The sequence below is a fragment of the Anabrus simplex genome, chromosome 1 (genome assembly GCF_040414725.1).
Source record: "Anabrus simplex isolate iqAnaSimp1 chromosome 1, ASM4041472v1, whole genome shotgun sequence".
In the NCBI taxonomy this organism is placed as follows: Eukaryota; Metazoa; Arthropoda; class Insecta; order Orthoptera; family Tettigoniidae; genus Anabrus; species Anabrus simplex.
The window spans coordinates 559,818,736-559,839,708 of record NC_090265.1 but is presented as its reverse complement, the minus strand read 5'-3'; the positions used below and the strand labels follow the sequence as shown (position 1 = coordinate 559,839,708).

The 20,973-nt window shown below is 36.6% G+C and overlaps 1 protein-coding gene across 5 annotated transcripts in view; it reads left to right on the top strand.

Annotated features, from left to right (window-relative positions):
* Positions 1–20,973, top strand: part of Ranbp16 (Ran-binding protein 16) — a 360,844-nt gene that overhangs the window by 217,589 nt on the left and 122,282 nt on the right. For all 5 annotated transcript variants that reach the window (XM_068225077.1, XM_068225075.1, XM_068225076.1 and 2 more), the window contains exons 11-13: positions 12,859–12,976; positions 13,086–13,177; positions 16,817–16,961. In XM_068225077.1, coding sequence (XP_068081178.1) covers positions 12,859–12,976; positions 13,086–13,177; positions 16,817–16,961 — 355 coding nt within the window. The remainder of the gene's footprint in view (positions 1–12,858; positions 12,977–13,085; positions 13,178–16,816; positions 16,962–20,973) is intronic.

The window sequence follows — 20,973 nt, the reverse complement described above, 5'->3', positions numbered from 1 at the left end:
CAGATATTTCCAACAGATTTTATGTATGAATTAAGTACTTTTGTTCTTTTTACAAGAATTGTTTATGAAATGGTGTTTTGTATTCCAGTCTGAGATAGTCAGGGAGGTCAACACTCCCAGTAATCCGTTCTAGGTGGATTCTAAATTCATTTAAGTGTTTCTTTCTTTGTAATGATTAATATAAATGTAACAACATTCATCAGATAAAATAATTTGTTCTTATATCCTTCAGCATACCTAAATATTACAGGAAAAGATGACAACTGCTGTTCTTGGTTATTTACAGGCTTCGTGCATTTATTATAACTTATTATTACCTTTGACTTAGAGATTAGTATGTTGTATTTAATGGTAATTCAACAGGAGATGGATTAAAATGGTGTCACATTAAAAAGCTACATAATCATGTACTTTTATGGGTTGGGACATGTATTTGCCTGTCCTTAGGCTTGGTGATCATAGGCTTGTGGTTGATGATGTATATTGGACTAATTTTAAAGAAACACCTGATAAATTTACTAATCTTAATAAGCATGCCACTACGTTCTCATTCTTGTAAGCTGAATTTTTAATTCTGCAGCAATATAATACACTCATCTGTAACCTAAATGGTAGAAGTATGTAACTTGGACAGCATAGTTATTCATACTGTGTCCCATTTTCACACCAGGCAAACGTCAGGGCTGTGTCTTGATTAAGGCAGCAGCGTCTTCCTTCCCAGTCCTAGTTCTTCCCCATCTCACTGTCTCCAAAAGCTCACATCTGATAGTGCGATAGTAAACCAGTATCAAAGAATAAAAATTACATCCATCTTATAGAAATAATTAGTTTGAAGTTGAAATGTAATTCACACTCACATGAATTACATCGGCCTGCGAAAAAAAGAAAAAAAAAAAAAAGAAAAAAAAAATCTCTCCGGCAAAATGTTGAATAGGTGATTTACCCTAATTTAGGTGTGCTAATTTCAAATATGTGAACAGTTTTTGCCTATCAGGTACGTGTTTTTTGGTATTTGAAATCCAAATTTGACATATTGTTGTGATTTTGATGTAAAATACCATAATAGAGACTATGTGTAACTTTAATGGGTGTCGTGATCCTAAGGATTGGACAGGCTGAGGACTGGGTTGAATATTCGGGAGCTTACTCTTAGAAATAACAAGACCAACTTTCTAACACACACAATTCCCTTCACGTGTATTACCTTAGAAATATAGCACACACTATAAATACAATATCTGCCCGTTTAAGCCACGACTAACACATTAGAGACACAAGACACCCTCCAGGGTGCTCAGTAAGGGATTGACATGTTCCATAAAAAAAGATGGTGTGGATCAAGGAAATGGGCAGATATCAGTAAATAATGAACCATCGAAATACACATTAATAGTGGATGATTTATTACAAAATAATTCCGTCCTTCTAAGAATTATGATTGTGTTAGATGATCACTAAAAATTTTAATTTTACGTTAACTCTTGCTGTACATCCAAAAATTAAAGCAAATGGGATGGTACATGTTAATGAATTCTTATTAATTCTGACAAAATTTGTTTTCATAAAGTCATATTTATCGAATATTTTTTTGAATGTTAAATTTGATTTTGTTTAGAGAATGATGCTTGTACGCATTTCAAATCATGCCGGAATATCTGGAACAAGATTTTAAATGCTTAAGTTACATGACTGGTTAAAAAAAAAAAAAAAAAAAAAAAAAAAAAACTTATTTTCAATTGCTAATTATTTCTCCAATTTAACCCGACCTTTCAGTGATTATCTTTTCAGCGTAACCTCAGAATACACGTGACTTTACATGATAAAAGTAAGCAAGAAAGAAAAAAAAATTAAATTGAATCTTTAATCATGTGTCATGACCTTAATACAACGCCAAAACTCAGAACAACGATGGTAACACACATCAATAATTCACAATAAAAATAAAATCACTCAACCTGTGGAAATAAAATAAAAATGCACATAATAGGTCTCCCGTTACCATCATCCACCAAGGAAAGAATTGGAACCAACTACAACTAAGGGTACTATTTTACAAATACACACACATGTCCACACGTTATCCATCCATTTCATGGAAATGGAAGACTCCGATAAATAATGGTTTGCACTTATATTGTGTATTGTATTTATTAATGAACATAACAGGCGTTCAGCCCCGAGTACATGTTCATAATAATAATAAATAAATAAATACTAAATACTGCTACTGTACACCTTGGCCGTGCCATGAAGCCTGTCAGATACTCCGGAAGCGTGACCTCAAAAGTTAGGTCACCACGGTAGTCATCCTCCATCTCTTCATGCCACGTCCAGCTACTCCCCTGTCTAATTCTAAATTCACACTTAAAACATCAATAACTAATAAAATTAATAAACGTAGTCCAACCTAAGCCCACATTTCAACCCTATAACATATCATAATTTATTCTATTTACCATACACTCATACTCATCCTATTACCCATCATAAATACTAAGCCTTCAATACTTCCAACACCACACTTCAGCATACCAGCTCTACTCCTTCCACAAATACACTCACCTTCTGCCATCCACCATCTTATACCACCACTTCTCCAACACCACATTTCAACCCTATAACATATCGTAACTTACTCAATTTACCATACACTCATACTCATCCTATTACCCGTCATAATTACCTACTGAAAACTCCATCTTCTACCAAACCAAAATTTACAAATAGCCAAGTTACATTACTACATCTCCATACCTTTCCAACACCACATTTCAACATATACCACCTCTACTTCCAACACCACATTTCAGCCCTAACACACACTCGTCTGCCATCACTCAGCATTTATACCAGACACCAATACAATACAAAATGATAATAAACTCACCTCTTTCCAGCTCCAAAAATTAAATAGCCATACCAAACACCAATACAATAATACCACCTCCCAACTCCCACGAAATCAGCCGCAAATAAACCATCTCAATACCACCACCTCTACTTCTTCTACAAATACACTCACCTTCTGCCATCCACCATCTTATACCACCACTTCTCCAACACCACATTTTAACCCTATAACATATCATAACTTATATACCACTTCTCCATCACAACATTTCAGCCTCCACGCCCTTAATTACTTACTTACTCGCTATATTATTGTTTTTTACTTCTTGTAACATAACCCTCATTACTTTTCATAGCTCTCATCATGTCCGTATATCTTCTATCTCTCCCTGCGCTCCTACTCATATTCTGTACGAGGTACTCACGGGTTAACTCTGGCCTTACTTTTATACCCTGATCTTGTCTAACTACACCACTACACTCAGCTCTCTCAGCTTCTTGTTGCTCACTCTCCTTTCCCCCATCACCCCTTTGTTCTTCAGCCTCTCTCCTGCATTGTCCGTCCACTGCTCTTTCCTTACCGTTGTTCATACTTCCACTTAGCACCTCGCTCTGTCTCTCTTGACACTTTTCAGTACTACTTCCTATAATTACACTTCTACCTTCGTTATCTTTCACTTGCCTACTATCTTCCACTCGTTTGTCATCCCCGTTATTCACTACACTTCTCTTAGCCTCCTCATCTTGTTTCATCCTCCGTTCTAGGTCCATCAGTCTATTCACCGACCATATTCTCCTCCATCTGTTGCCTGTCACCACTAATTCCTGTCCTCTGATGACTGCATTCAACCCTTGCTGCCTAGCTCGTATCATGTGTTTTTTAAGGGTTTTTTCATTCCTCCACGCTTCAGCTCCCATGTCCCTCCTTATCCATATTTTTTCTCCTTGCACGTTACCTGCATTACGCACCACTGTATCAGCCATCAATGTAGAAAATAATTGCACTTTGATAGGCCTATTACCTCTAAATCTTCCCACTCTTGTCACATCATCAATGTCCACTTCACTGAAATTTATTTTCATTTTACCCTGAATTATGTCCACTACTTTATAAATTATACTCGTCTTATCTTCCTTCTTACCCTCTTGCACTCCATATATAAATAAGCATTTATTTCTGCGACTTCGGGTGTTAACAACTACGTCGGCTTTCAGTTTCGATATCTCCTCTTCCAATCTCCCTATCTCCTCTCTTAATGCTGAAACTTCTTCACCATTTCTTCTCACCTGTGAAGCTGTGTCTTCTATCTTTTCCTGGAACCACCCCTTCATTTTTTCAAACTCCCTCGTTTGTTCCTTGATCATGTTCTTGATTTGTTCGAAGGGACATGTCTCTGCTACCACCTCTTTTACGATTTTTCTGATTGTTTCCATGTCCTCCCAGCTCATATTTCCTCTGGAAGTCGGACCTGGGTTCAGTTCTACTCCCCCGATCCAAAGCAATATCAAAATCACCGCTGCAGAAAGTATAAAGTATCCTATTTTATCCAGTTCTATTCCACATCTTCTTGTCTTCACTTCTTCTTTCTTCTTCCTTCCCTCCCAACCACCTATGCTCGCCCTGTACTGCTCTGTACCAATCATTGCCTGTAAGCACCTCGCTGACTTCCAACACTCCGCACTTACACTACCTTCTCCCACTCCAGGGACCCTCCACTCCGTACGTCTGCACTCGCCGGTGGCTCTAGGTGAACTGGGTTTGCACTTATAAGTAATCCATTCGGTACAAATAGTCTGGGTAATGGTGACTAATAATATCGTCGATATCTGCGTAGAACTTAGGATGTTACCAAAATTTATCAAATATCGAGGAGTTAAGTAATATTATACAATTACGATTTTGATATTATTACGATGACGCTCATCCAGTATGACAAAAAGGCTCTAACAATCTCATACACTCAATTTTATTTTGTAAGAAGACATGTGGTTTACCTCGTGGTTCAATAATATTTTATGAAGACGCTATCTCCTATGGTTCTCTCACGGAAACAACAACTCGCGAATACATCAAAATGACGATAAATTATTCCTAAATATCCATTCATCATTCCACACAACATCGCAGAAAATAGATTACATGTGCTTCTGATCATAGAGACGCAAAGATTCGCCCCCAAATAGCACATAAAATCATCATAATCGATACAACATTTCTCCACATGGCACAACATGAGAGGTACAATATCGAAAATAATTCGCCACATCCGTCCAAAATATCACGGAAAAATCCTCATAAATGACTGGAACCACACGTAAATATAATAATCAGACAATGGCCTCCCTTAAAAGTATGAAATTGAATCCAATAGCATAGCATTAATATGTCAGATGAGCCTGCTCTTCATGAAAAATGTAGCAAGCACTTTCAGTAAAATATAGGAGAAATACATTCCGAAGAATAAAAATATCACGCGCACACAATCCTTGCATTATAGTAATCGAATGGAAACGCAATATTCCTTAAAGGTTAGCCGATGGCTGATATTTAAACCAGATACTTGTCTGATGTCATGACTTATTGAAACCCGCATGGTCGATGATGTTGACATACCGTCATCACGCACTTGAAGATCGTATAGTAGGATAAAATACAAATTCAATGTCGTATAACACAAGAAAATGACATGGTAAAGATACCAGAAATGTACCCAAACTACAGTACTGTTCAATCAATAATCCCTTCAAGAAGAAAGTTAACTACTTATTACAGCTACATAGAACAGATAATAGTATAAATGAAATGTCGACTTAACTTGGATGTCTTGATGACCCTGGTCTCCTTCTAGGCTGGATTCATGGCATTAGGATGCTGTCAGCATTGGTCCTATCTTTTAGTACTACATCCTGATGTGGGCAGCGATGTCTCCGGGGCACATGAATTTCTTACAGTAGGTCTTCATTGCCTTGGCCGGTATCGAACTGGTACGGCTTGATGTGCACTGAAACTTTCACAAAAATGTTAGTACAAATTCCCCACTCGTGGTTTCACAATTGACATGTAATGATACATACTTTCTTCCTAGACACTATTGACGTCTGTTATGACTGTAGATGGTCTGTAAAACTGCCAAGAAATAACACTGTTCTCCTCGTGGTGCAAGTAACAGCTGTCCAAGACTATAAAAGACCTCCCTGCGTAGTGAGCTTCCGAGCAACACGCGTAGCCAGCAGATAAGCAAGAGTAAGAAATTTTAGTTCGGTTCGCCACCTATATTCTGAGCTCTGACGTCATACCTCGTGATTCGATTGACGTCCTGAATTCCTCGACGTTGTAATTAACATGTCCCCTAATTTCTTGTTAATTCATTCCACAATTAATTTAATTTCCAAATATTATTATTTATACCTTCCTGAACTGTGGTATGAAAGCTTTTATGCACACTTGTTTGAGAATATTTATTAAGACGTCGAATCTGAAGTTGTGATATTACGAAAGATTTTGAATGTAATACTTCTCGTGGATGGAGAGTTCAGCAGTATTAAAATTTTTCTCGTCTTCTCTTGCGGTGATAATGTTATCTTTCACCCCTCAGCAGGTTATACTAAGAAAAATAAGAAAGTCATCCCTTCAGTTTCCGCCACCGACACACTGCGCGGAACACATGGCGTACAGTCCGGTCACATAAAATTCACTGCCAATTACAATAGACCTAAAATGTCACAATATACACCATTAAAACTTGTACCTTTCTTATAAATACATTTATAGTTCTTGGTTAGAAATAGTCTCTTTCAAGTCCTTGACTATCTAGTTTCTTTACACTCTTCCATACAGTACTGTTAAACTGTTAAGCGTGTAAATCCATACCAGCCCACCCTTATAGGAAAAAACTGTTTATAATTATAAGCATTCAAATGCCACCGTGTGAAGATTGTCATGATCTCGAACATTATACGAACGACCATTCATAGTAACTCACTGCAACATTTCCATTTCACTCACCTCATATATATCTCAGCAATTTTATAGTTACCACTTGTCTTATTGACCAGTTTTAAATTGTTAAAATTAGTTTTTATCAATGTAATATTAGACCTTATGGAACAGTTTATTTAATGTGAACTGGGTATAGGGCCGTGACCTATCTTTGGTTTTTCTAGCTGATGATGCTTACTAAGTATAAGTGAAACATGTCCTAGTTCTAACATCTGTATAATGGTTATACCCTAAATATAAGGATTGTTATGTTTTGGAAAGGTGGTTTAATTAATGTTGTAACTCCTATATTCTGAAATCCAATATGGTTTATAATGAGATTCGTAACATGCACGGTTAAACTCTATGAAACTTGATTTTTACTTAGCTGGTGTTCGAAGGCGCCTTCCGACACAATCCTTCTTCTTGATCTCCTCTCTCCGTGGCGCCATAGTGGCCTTGTGCGATGCAATTTTAGTTGAAGGGAGGTGGAAACCCAGAACTCAAACCCAGCACCTCTAAACTCCATCGCTATTCAGTCTAGCCAAATTCCCTTTGCTACTGATCGCTTACCTGCATTGACAGTCGAGTCTTCCTGCTTCACTCATCCTTCGCAATATCGGACTGATTTTGCCCGGCCACGTACAACTATTTTGCGGCTTATTACACTGCTATGGCTCACAGCCCCACACACCCTGCTTGCACAGTAGCTGGCTAGATTCTCTCCCCAGTCTCTCGAAGGACTGCTCCCTATATTCCCAATTTGAGGTTTCTAGAACATTTACCCCTCTTCTTCCAGAGATCTGTTGTGTAAGGTCTGATTGGCTCACGTGGTCCCCCCACTAACTGATGGAGGAGTGTCATAGAATCTACTCGAACAAGTGGCTTTCTACTGCGTCAAAATCTATGCGATATTTTCTTCCACTAGCTTCTAGAAATACCCTCAGAGCTTCCTACTGCGCTTCTGTTTTTTACACTGATGCCGTGTTGTCAGCTATTTCACAATATTACACATTCACTGGCTTTGCGTTGCATCAACTTGCTTCAAGTTAAACTGGTATGAAATCTTACGCCTTGAATACTACAAACTTTTCACTTAATAAATTTATCACCCAACATTCGAAGCACTGTAATTTCTGGCCATTGTTATACGATCACATACGTGCCAACTTTCCCGATTTAGGCAGGAGACTCCCGATTTTCAACATTTTTTCCCACCTCCCGATTATTGTATTATTTCTCCCGATTTTAGCTTATTTTTTGGTGAACTTCAAAGATTTGTTTCCAAATCCCGTCATTTCAGCTTTTTTTACACCAGTAGCCGGAAGTCCTTTGCTCATTGGCCGCTTTCAAATGAAATATTGTTGTTTATTAATACGAGAAATGTGCACGAATGTGCGATGTTTATTGAAACCTGTATATCGTGACGTGTGTTTCGATTGCCAATCTATTGTTTTCGCGTACTATGTTCCTGTTCATTCACATCAGTCTAGTCGATTCCATTCTCTTTGGTCACTAGTCACTAGATATTGAATCTTTCTTAGTAATTAAGTGACAGAATTTCAATGATAACGACTAGTGACTTCTCTAGAGATTTTAGGAGCCATTTGGAGACAATTCTGACTAATTGTAATTTATCTCAATATAAATAAAATAAGTTTTTTTCCTGTACATTGCTCAGAATTTAAAAAGAGTGCTCTTTCCATACCGGTTGTGACCATAGTAGCAAGGGAAAATACATGTTTTAATTTTCCGTATTTTCTGTCTGTGTGTCTGTCTGTCTGTCTGTCTGTATGTATGTATGTATGTACGTACGTACGTACGTACGTACGCTCATCACGAGAAAACGGCTGAAGAGAATTTAATAAAAATCGGTATATACTGTCGGGGAATATGTCACCACAATCTAGGCCATACATAATTTTATTCACACTGAGTGAAATGGTAGTTTAAAGGAAGGCCTAAAATATAATTTCTGAAATATTTATGTTATTATTGCCCTATCGATAAATACTACATGACTAAAGTTATATATTATTAAATTTCCTATCATTTATGTCTTAACACATTTTTACCATACTGGCTATGATAACAGAGATATTCATGAAAATGGATTGTTTTTGCTAAAACGTATCAGTGCTGATATATGAGAAAATGGGTGAACAGAATTTTACGTAAAGTCGGGGAATAAGCAACTACAGTCTATGCTATAAATAATTTTATTCACTCTGTTCGAAATGGTAGTTTAGGGGAAAGTGGCAAAAAGTTTAATTTTTAATTACCTACCTTACCGGTCATATTGAAAAGTACTACATAACAAAAGTTATAGAGAATACAATTTCGATTATTTATGTCTTATTCAGTTTTGCCAGAGACAATTCTCATTATTGATCAGTATTGAAACTGACTTAAGTAAGTTACCACAAAAGTAATTTATTCTATTATCACCACCTATTCAATACAAGCCACGTGCTACGTGGATGAAATCTACTTAATACTATACACTTCTCAGGGACATGTATCGCCCCTTGTTATGGACATCATCAGCCTGTAGATAAGATCAATGTCCGAAACATTATCTATACATACATGGGTTAATGTGTAAAATACTTTTCATTGTAATCCATGTATGTTTCAGACATTTGACCTTAAGGTTACCTACAGGCTGATGATGCCCTTAACAAGGGGCGAAACATGTCCCTGAGAAGTGTATATAGTATTATGTAGATTTCATCCACGTAGCACATGGCTTGTATTGAATAGGTGGTGATAATAGAATAAATTATTTTTGTGATAATTTGCTTATTCAGTTTTACTGCACCGACTATAATAATATTGGTGGTGATGGTGATTAAATTTTGAGATGATTACAAAAATGAGAAAAAAGTCATGAAGGAACGATCGCTTGAACAATAACACGAGGGAGTCATGAAAGAAACAACGACTTGCTTTACATTAGATGCTCTAATATCACAGATTTGGAAGAAAACTAAATGTGTAGGCCTCCGATATCGAATGCTCATAAAAGTGATCAACAATAACATTACATTGACCATTGTTTGTTGTGACGTGCTTTGTGTATTCTGCTGCCATTTTTCTCTGATAGATGGGATTAATGCTGCATATCGGGTATAACAGCCTGCCTGAATGTTGGTGGGAAGTAGCTGAGGAGTTAGATCTCTCTCGTCTTTAGCATGCTATTCCTTTGATTCATAAATTTTCTGATACTGCTGGTACGTAGCACACTGGATCATCACAGTATTCCAGCTATTCGATCTGTACTCTGAGGCAGTGATTTGAATGAGCAGTGTGCACACTTAACATGGATTAATTACACAGGAGTGTTCGTGGCTGTCAGCAGTCTGGTCATTCTAGCTCTAAAACTTTGAACTGTTAGATCGACACTGTAGTACTTGTGATACAATTCCTTTAGTTTTGCCAATTGCCACCTTTTCAATACAATAAAAGTATATTACAAACTTACATATTTATTATGATGTTTACATGGTACATGTTTCGCTCCTTTTCGTGAGCATCATCAGCCAAACTATCATTAATCTAAGATTGTATAAGATGATAAAACAATTCTTTTGGTTCAAGATTACTCCTATAAAACTAATTGACAATCTTATAACATTTTAAAAGTCACACAACAATAAAATTATGCCTTAAGCTAACACTTTTTGTCTAAAATCTTCTTCAGTCCAACATTTTATCGCCGAAACTCATCCGGTGAACATCTTTTAAAATTGTTTAAAAATAAGAATAAAATAAAAAAATAAAATACTTTTGAAATCTGGCTAGTTGTGTTGATTCCCGTTGCTTAACTTGTATAATTGTCATTAAAACTTCATAACAGTATTGAATATTTTCTGCAGTTGATAATTGTCATTCAATACTGTTATGAAGTTTTAATGTTAAATTTAGACAAGAAGAAATATTTATTCTTTCAGATGTAAATAAGGACATAAATTAACATATAGAGATTAATGTAATAGATTTCATTATTTAAGAAAATTCCAGTAAAATCTGCAACAAATGACATAGTAAATAGGAAAGGTGAAACTAAGAGAAATTGTTGTAACAATTTTCAAAATTCATATAATACTTGTTATATTATACCATTGTACCATAGTCCAAGGATCAATTCATGTTTGGCACCGCTGAAGAAGAAGAAAGCGGTGGCTCTCGAAACATGTACACGTACGGTAATTAAACAAAATAAAATGTATAAAATATTGACAAGGCGGTGAAAATATTTTTTACAGAAATTTGAAACTTGACAGTGATTTCCTTCAAGGAATTGTATCTTCGTGGAAAGACAACGTGGCATTTGTAGAAGCTAAAAAGGTGGTTTCTACCTTAAAAGCAGTTGATGACACAGCTGAAAGAGCTGTTAAACTAATGACAGACTTTCATGGTTTGATTACCGCAGATGAAGAAGAGAAGCATTTCTTATTACATTGTGTGCAAGAACATAAAAAAATTTACCCAGACTGTTAAAAAAGAGACTTTGAAGAGGTAATATCCAAATGAATAACTATAAAATTTATATCTTTTTTGTTACTTACAAGAAGAGCATTATGTAAATTTCTGTTTTCATTTATATTTCTCTAAAATAATTGTTGTGAGTGATCATCTACAACTACATTTAAGAGACCCTTTAAGCAGCTATTTTCTGAAATTTTTAAGCCCCGTCGGCACGGGTTAAAATTAATGTAGGAAGTTGAAATTCTGTACTTGGGTAACTAATAGACTAATAAACACAAGAACGGGGTATGCGTTTGAATAAATGAAAAAAAAATTTTTTTGCCCTTTTAAGGGACAGCCTACTCTCCACGTGCGGTACCCACTGGTCCAAAAGTTATGTACCGCACGAGTTTTACTACAATGTTACAATTTTGACATGCAGAATTAAAAGAATAATTTTCAAATAATTCTTCAAGAAATTCTTCAAGTTAAAACGTCCCAAATGTCTATTCTTCACGCTTGGTGACATCAATTTAAATGATCAATTACATAAAATTTAAATATAAAAAAATCACTTCAAAAATAATTCTCGCATCTTGCAATGTTCATTTACAATTCCGTATATCTTGATTTTTCCCTAAATTACCTTTAAAAAAAATTATTACAAATACTGTATATTCAAATTCAGATTTTCTTCCAGTTACATAAAAAAATATTCCAGCTGAGTCCAGAGTTCTTATTTCTTCATTTTTCACAATACAAATATTACAAACAAAAATGAAATCCTGCTGTCCTTTCTTGTTGACAAAATGCAATTCTGCTGTTCTTTCTTAATGACACACCTGTCACATCCAATGGATCTTCAGAAAATCAAAATTGCGATAAGATGTTTTAACTACTTTTAAGGAAGGTGAGCATAGCTTTGACAATGAAATTCACAAGGGTCATTTAACAGGGAATATGAACATAATTACAACCATCTTACAAGGGTTAGTTCTGATTCGTGTATTCAATAGTACGTTTTCTTGCTTAACACATTCTCATTCCTTGTCCACTGCAGAAACGTCCTAACGAGCTTTAACTGAACAACTTAACCTCTGGAATCACTCGTGCACTTTGGCCCGTATTTTGAGGCGTATCACATTCTTAATTAATTTTGGTACGTAGCATTTAAATTAAGCGATTGTTTATTTCAGCCTTTATTTCTAACAAGTACTGTTATTGCCCATTCTATTCCCGTATTTCCGTATTTAAAATACGGGAACATGTTCTCTTTCATTTGCAAATTGTGTTTACAGAATTCCAGTTGACGAGTATTACTAATAGACTCCGACGAGGGAGCTTGCTAGTTGACATAGCGTGAAAACTATACTAAGATAATTGAATGCTTCAATATAATTGCTGGAGTACATAAATCGCTCGTAATAACAAATGCATCAGGGATAGGGACAGATAAAAGTTGTTGTTACAACAGAGTTCTCGCTATAGTGGACTTCTGCTGTATATAACATTGTTAATTATGTGCCATGCTCTCTAATAATGCTTATTTTCTTCTGCAGGGTGCTTCAGTTGATGAACTTGACTGATTCGAGACTAGCTCAAGGAGGTTGTGAGAAGTTAGAACTTGCAATGCTTAGTTTCTTTGAGCAGTTCAGGAAAATTTATGTGGGAGATCAAGTAAGTAACATTTTAAAATATTTCCTGGGTTTGAATTGGTTTATGTTGGTAACCTTTTCTATAGTCGGTATTAATGTTTATTAATGTACTGATTATTGTGTTGTTCCAGGTTCAAAAAAATTCCAAAGTGTACAGACGGCTGTCGGAAGTATTGGGCCTAAGCGATGAATCGATGGTTCTTAGTGTTTTTATTAGGAAAATGTAAGTTTGATCAAGTTAATTGATTATATTGTTATTAGTATCATATTTACATGCCTATTTAACACATACACCCATTTTGCCACCCCCCCCCCCCCTCTCCCAAGTTTCAGCTTAAAAAAAAAAGGGAGGGTATAATAGGTGAACATTTTACTAATGTAGTTTAGGTTACTGTGGTTTTAAAGCAGAAAAGAAACATCAAACGTCTTTAAATATACACACAAATATGTACAGTGGAACCTCGATTCTCCGTTTTTGGAGAGACCCTGAACAAGAAACGTACAACACAAGAAAATGGAAAATCTAGGAATGAATGAACCATCAACAATGTGGCTAAACATCACAAAAATGAAATACGTATAATTATAATCTTACAAACGCTCCTACACCAAACCAAACTACAGCCGCAATGGGCCTTCGCCTACCAAGCAACCGCTGTTCAGTCACGGTCGCCATCTCACATTTCGATAGCTCCTTAATCTTCATTAAAGGTAATCGTAGGCTGAGTGGACCTGCAACCAGCCCTCATATCCAAGGTAAAATGCCTGACCAAGCCAGGAATCGAACCCGGGCTCTTCGGATGACAGGCAGACAAGTTAGACTGCAGAGCCGGCTTCAGATATTAATTACCGGTACGCGGCTTATCGAAACTTTACATTCAGTTTTACCGGGGAAACTTTGTCAGTTTCCCGTGAAAACTTCTTTCAATACAGCAACTTTGATCAGGCCAAACTTTTCGAAAAATCTAATAACGCCAAACCAAACAACAATCGATCACAAGTAGTTTTTAATTCTCTAATAAAATAAAGCACATTAGATACAAAAGCACACAACATGATGCCGAAAGCCCTTTTTTTAAATATTCCATTGTAATTTGGTCACCGGTATACTGTTCATAGTCAGTTTCTGGAAATCTTGTACCGCAGGCCTACGTCGCCTTTTAAAGCTTATGTTGAACACGAGAATATGGTTTTGAATGTAAGTACCGATTCTTAAAAGTTCTTGAATGCATTATATTCAATTCTGCCCGTCATTATTCACAACCAGATTGAAAAGAGAAAAGGTATCATAATCACTTCCAAAATTATGGTTATTCAGACGTTGGGCTCATTTGGAAAGCGCGCTCGCTGTACAAGTCGGTATGAGTGGGAAATGATACAAAGTTTTTAATGTAACGCACGCAAATAGGACGACTGCGTTTTTTATAACATTTTAACACAAAAACTTGAAATTCCCAGTCTTATATTAGGACCAAAACGGTAATAGGCAATCCAAAAATCTCCTGTGGCTTCATGTATGTAGGGTGCAACATCTTTTTCTGGTTTCGGTAACATAATCGTGGGCGATAATATTAAAATACTAAATTTGTGTTACTTACGAAGGAGCAGTTTCGGCTCCTGTCTGAAAGCCCAGTGACGATACAGTGCCTTGAGGGAAGTGTCGAAAACCTTTCCGACGAGACAATGTAAGAAAGTACAAAAATAGTTGCAAAATGATGGCTTTAGTATCTTGCACGAGATGTTACATTTCAAAGTGCGCAAACTAGCGATTAAAGGAGGAATCGGCTGTATAGATCTGAAAGTGAGCCAGGGTTTGATCCGTAGATTCATGACACGAAAGGGATTGTGTCTGTGAAGGTGAACATTGCTCTGACAGAATGCCAAGCGATTTAAGCAACAAAATCATAGATTTTCATTGCCACATGGTAGCAATGCGGAAGTAAAACAATTACCTCTTACCTTAAATTGGCATTGCAGATCAAACCTCTATAAACTTCGACATGCTATGCAACACCACCATGAACAAGAAGGGATAATTTAGCTTGCTTGTATGAACAACTGGGTGTGAAAACAGCGCTTCACTGTCATGCTAGCAATAACCACAGACAGAAGAAAATTGCTACCGTAAGTTATTTTCAAAAGAAAAACAGTGCGTAAAGTGAAATTTCCCAAAGGCATTCTTGTACGGGTTCAAGAGAAAGTATGGATGGACACAGCTCTTGTCCAGGACTGGGTCCGTACGTGGGGAGCACGGCGAGGGGCACTGCTTCGACGCCCAGCAATGCTAGTGTGGGATATTTTCCGCGGGCACGTGGTGGAAGACACGAAGAAACATGCCTGGTGGACTCACACATTGTCTGCAGCCCTTAAATGTTTCCGTCAACAAGCCCTTCAAGGACAACATACGTAAATTGTACGCTGAATGGATGGCAGGAGGGGAGCATGAGGTGATGCCAGCAGGCAAAATAAAGAGGCCGTCTGTTGAACTCGTGTGATTCGGTTATGCGGGCAGGGGTTATGGTGTTGACAGACATTATTGTGAGGAGTTTCTTGAAGACGGGCATTGCAAATGCGTTGGAAGTCAGGATGATGCAGTATGGGATGGTGACCAGAATGATGCATGCGAGAATAACTCAGATTGAAGGCAGAGACAATGAATAGACGAGTGCTATCCCAAGCATCAAAGTACTCTCTTTTCAGAACATTGAACATACTATATGTGTGTGACCAACCCTTGTCCCGTTTCTGTACGGGGTCGGGTGTTTAGTTAAATGAGAGATGATGTTAGCTGCGCAAGGCATTACCGACAATTTAGAATTGCTCTTCTCATCCGTACGTAATAGGGGAGGAAACGGAAATAATTCTGATGCAGAGCAATTCGGATCAGTATACAGGAAGTGTTTACTGGGACATATTGACTCATCGACAAGAATGATGCTTCTCTCATCTATGTACTGTGGTTCCTTTTGATCACAGCACCTCTACTGATCATTATTGCTGTGCTACAAATTATGAGTCATTCTTCAAGTACTCTGAAAATGTTGTTGAGTACATAGCAAGAAATGTCATCCGTGAGGGGTGGGAAAGAAAATTTAATGCCACGAATGTCTGAAGGTTATGTTTGCTCAGTATTCGGAAAAGAAGAAAGAACTTATTGCTTAGAAAGATGGTAAAGTTTTAGGCCATGCCTAGCCAATAGGTATAGTAAAATGTGCTATTAACGCTTAAAACCTCATAACAGTGACATGATTTATGAACAGCAAAATGGAGGAGAATTGCTCGTTGTGCGTATATCTTTAATACATGCCCCGTGCACATCTGTTCTGTAGCCGAGTGGGATAAGTATCTGAGTGCTGGTCAGTGGGTCATGTCCCACACTGTATTCATATTTTTCTTGCATGTGGAGTTTCAGTTTTCAGACACAGGCCTCTTCTTGCCACATTTAACGGTTAGACACCGGCATGTTGCCTAATTTCCTATAGGGTATAGGAAACCTCTGCTTAGGTAGACTTCCACTGCACTTGGCAAACAACAGCCTACCACTATGTCAGCTATTAGCTTCATGAAACTAAACGTGGGTCATTGCTATGGTCACTACTTGTTTATTAATACCAAGGGTATGTCATGTGTTGTTAGATCTGAGGACAAATTAATACAAATTAGAGACATTGCTATGTCCTTAAGAGAGTTTTTCTGTGGGTTTATTGTGTGCTTTTTTGTGTAACTACAGTGACTGATGTTTTCAGATTGTCTATAAGCAGTTTTTTAGCCCAGAACATTATTATAAGGAGCAGGTGATTCACCTGGTATATATTTTTATCTAATGTTACAAATTTGACAATTTTTGTTTTCATTCTTTCAGTATAACAAATCTTAAATACTGGGGTCGTAGTGAGCAGATTATTTCCAAAACATTGCAACTTCTGAATGACCTATCTGTTGGCTACAGTTGTGTGCGAAAGCTGGTGAAATTGGAAGAAGTTCAATTCATGCTCAACAACCATACGGTAAGAATTTGTGATCGAGTGGTAGAAGTGTGTAACCTTTCCTGTTTACAAAATAGTAAATCTGTCATCTCTTTTTGTGTCATAGCATATGAAATTCCAGATTTATGGACTGGAGATTCATTTCTTCATTTTCCTTTATTTCTGACCAGTTCTTGATAGCAGCGGGCTTATCGGTTGGAATGCCACACCTCTCCAAGACACTGATTAGTGGAGATACGTATATCCCTGAGTACAATGTCATTGCATTGTGCTTCAGAGGAGGCTAGCAGTGGTGCCTCAACAGAGTACTAGTCAGCACAGTCTGGGAGAGGTGTGGCATTCCCATTGATGAGCCTGCTGCCACTCTGAGGCTAAATGTTAGTTCTTTATGAAATAATATAAACTGTTACCAGGCAGAAATGTTGTTATATAAACTGCCTGGGTAAGTTCGTACCACACTCAGTCAATATACTAGATACATTCTAACAGTGGTGTTAGTAAAATCACCTGAAAAAAATCTGTGAATGTGTTTACAGAAGGGGATTTGATATCAGATATCAAGAACACCTGACAGTACTTTGGCTACATAAGTACAGAAAATCAGTAGTTGCTGCACATCTACATGAGACAGGACATGAAGTATCAAACAAAATTATCTCACCATTTTAGATACACATCCAAAAGAGATAAAATTGAACACTTGAGAAAATCTAGATATTTATAGATATTAATCCTCTCAGCACATGCTCAGTGATGAAATTGAAAGGGAATGTTTAAAAACTTGATTAAGTTTTAGCATCAACTGTACATTTCTGAGACGACACACACACCCGTAATTGACCATGCACAGATGTTATAAATTCGAAATGCACATAGCTCCTATTTTAAAATGCAACAATTAATATTCTTTGAAAATGATTGTGTATCAAGTAAAGCAACAATTATATGTCACCATTTTCACCATCTGAAGATAGAAAAAAGTCTTTGAAATGCATTGTGAAATAAATCATGTAATAAAACTTGTGACAGTTTATATTATTCCATAAAGAACTAATTCATAGTCATGGACAAGGCCTTCCTTGAAAAACATGGTTATGTTTAAGAAATGCCAGTTATTTTACAATTGAAAAAGCATAAATACTTCCAACTTAATGCTAATTTAATGTCCTTAATCGGTGAAATTAAATTATTGTTCCCAACTGGGAACTTAATTTTTGCTTCAATATGTTTGGTCCAGATTTTTATTGTGTTCTTTTCCTTTTGTTCTCCTTTCTATCACTGTTACCTGGCCTTTTGCATCATTGAATTTCATTCCCCATTTTTCAGTTTCTTCATTTACTACATTAAGCTGCACCTGATCTGTAGATACTGGTTTTTGGAGTTTGTTTGATATTTGTAGTTACAAACAGTGTAGGAGACAGTTTGCTTACTTATGATTCTGTGGTTTCCCATTTTCACACCAGGCAAATGTATCTGAATTAAGGCCATGGTCACTCCTTCCCACTCCTAATCCTAGCCCTTTCCTACCCTACTGTCGCCGTAAGACCTATCTGTGTTGGTGAAACATAAAGCAAATTTGTAATTTAAAAAAAAAAAGTTAATATTGTGACACCCTTTCAAGGGTGTTTCTGTACAGTGCTATAACAGCATTATTGATTTTCTCCTTGCTAATTACCATTAATTTTGATTTTTGGATGTTTAATGTCAAACTCTTTGCTTATTTTGTTGGCATTCAAAAAGAACGAAGGTCTTCTAAATTTTCAACAAAATGCTCACAGCGTCAACTCGACAGTGGATAGTGTTCATTCATTTCCCACTGATCTTGGTTCCTTAATCAACTTAATCAAGGGCAATTTGAAAACTAGTATAAAAAGGATTGGAGAGATGATCCAGCCTTGTCTCACCTTTTTTGTATCTTGATCTCTTCACTAACATGGATTCCAGTCCTCTTGTGAGCTATCTGGATCCAATAAAGCTTCTAGATGATGTTAACATCTTTACTATCAAACCCAATATGTTTCAGCTGATATATATGTATAAATGTAAGCGTTTAACACTATCTGAAGCTTTTTCATAATCTGTAAAGCAAGTAAAGACAGTTTGTCGTTGGTAACAGTTGATAGTTTGTTGAAGGCCTGGTGTTCTTTTAAAAGGACACTGTTAAAAAATGAATATCCTACAAAAAAATTAAAAAATAACATAAATAAAAATTTACTATGTTACTGTTCCTTTTTTAAAAAGTCATGTACTTTGATGTGGTGTGCTTCTCACTTCACTGTCTTCTTCTCCCACCAAAATACTGTTAGAGAAGTACACAGTTTTGTGAGATTTGACCAAATGAGAAGTGTTTAAGCCCCAGGAGGATAAAACTGTTGTCATATGACCAAACAAATTTATCATCACTTTTCTTGGTTTTTATTGTCAAACTAGTATGTAAGCCTGTCTAGGACAGTAAAAATTAGTATGTAAAATATAATTGGAAATGTGAAATGAACAATAGTTACACTTCCCATATTACGTACATGTCAGTTGTATAGAATCGTTACAGGAATTATGAAACTTCCTCATGAACCCTATTGAGTGTAGCTGTAGGTGGGAGTTAAACTTTGACGTTTATGGATCTGCGAACTCTTGAGTCACTCCATAGGCCTATAGCATATCTGCCAACCCGTCTGATTCACCCGAAAACTTTTTTTTTTATTTTTATTCATCTTCCGATATTCCGATTTAATTCATCCTATTTTTGACGAATATAACCTCCAGTACAGTCAATAATCTTCCCCTAGGATAAAGGATAAATTCTTATGTGCTTGTGTAATTTACCCAACCTTGTTTTCAAGCGTTTTTATTTGATGCTTTATTTCGCGAGTGTATTGTCTATCGCCTTCGTGTATTGTGTTTCCTGCTCGCTACAACAGCATGTGTGCTTTATGGCTGGGGATTCGGGACGGCAATCTTCCTACAAGCAAGAGAGGCTAGCGCGTGCTAGTAACTCAGTTAATCGGGATGAAAGAATGATTTTCCTATTGTGTGGTTCATGCACTAATAACATCGTTTCTGTGCGTAATTTCGTTGGAGTTGTTGTAGGCCACGTGTTTTTTCCAGCTGTTCTGTACTTTTCCCCTGTTAATAATGTATGAGACGCACCGATCTGTTTAGTATGTGGTAGTTTCGCGTATTTTAGTGCATTTTTGTTTCTTCATAATTTTAATGAGTTAAAATGTATTTCAGGGAGTTGTGTCGGTGACAGTTTCTGGTATTGTCTTCATGTTATGGCCAAAAAGTATAACAAACGTTATCTACAAGTGTTCAGAGAAATCTATAAAATTAAATTTCCATTCAGTTTATTTCGAGTTATCGAAATTTCGAGATATAGAGAATACAGTTTTGGAGCATGTATAGCACATAATTTAATCATATGTATCTGCGGGCTTTTACTGAATACATTATGTTTAACGGTACTTAAAATTATACAAAGAAACTCTATTTTACGGCATCACTTTAATTATAACACTTACTATAGTAACTTTTACAGTATATACAGTACTGAAACAAGAAACATAGCTCCATTAACACCTTTGGAAAAGTCTCCATTAGCCTCTTCTGTTTGTTTCCTCCCTTCACGTTGAAACTTCTCGTCAGTACCACGCATCCGAGTTTCATAAGTGGAGCTTGTCATTTGGGACTCCTGGGCTTGCTTTCGTATGTGACCGGTAATTGATCGACACCCGAGAAACGCTGAGGATTTGTCAATCACTAGACGTTTGAGTTTTTCGGTTCCCGTAATATTCGTTTCCAGCTTTACCGTAACCCTTTCTTTACTTGTTAACTGTTTCTCACAAATCACAAATGCCATATTGCACAGTTAATGTTGCACAAAATTCGAGTTACAGAGTATTTTTTGCTTCAAGGGAGGAAATGTTTGCTTCGAGAAATTCGTATAACCGAATTTTGAGAACAGAGAAATAAATATAAGTGAAGAATGGGACAAACGGCTGGAAAATGTGAGTTAAAATTAAGAAACAATGTTAGG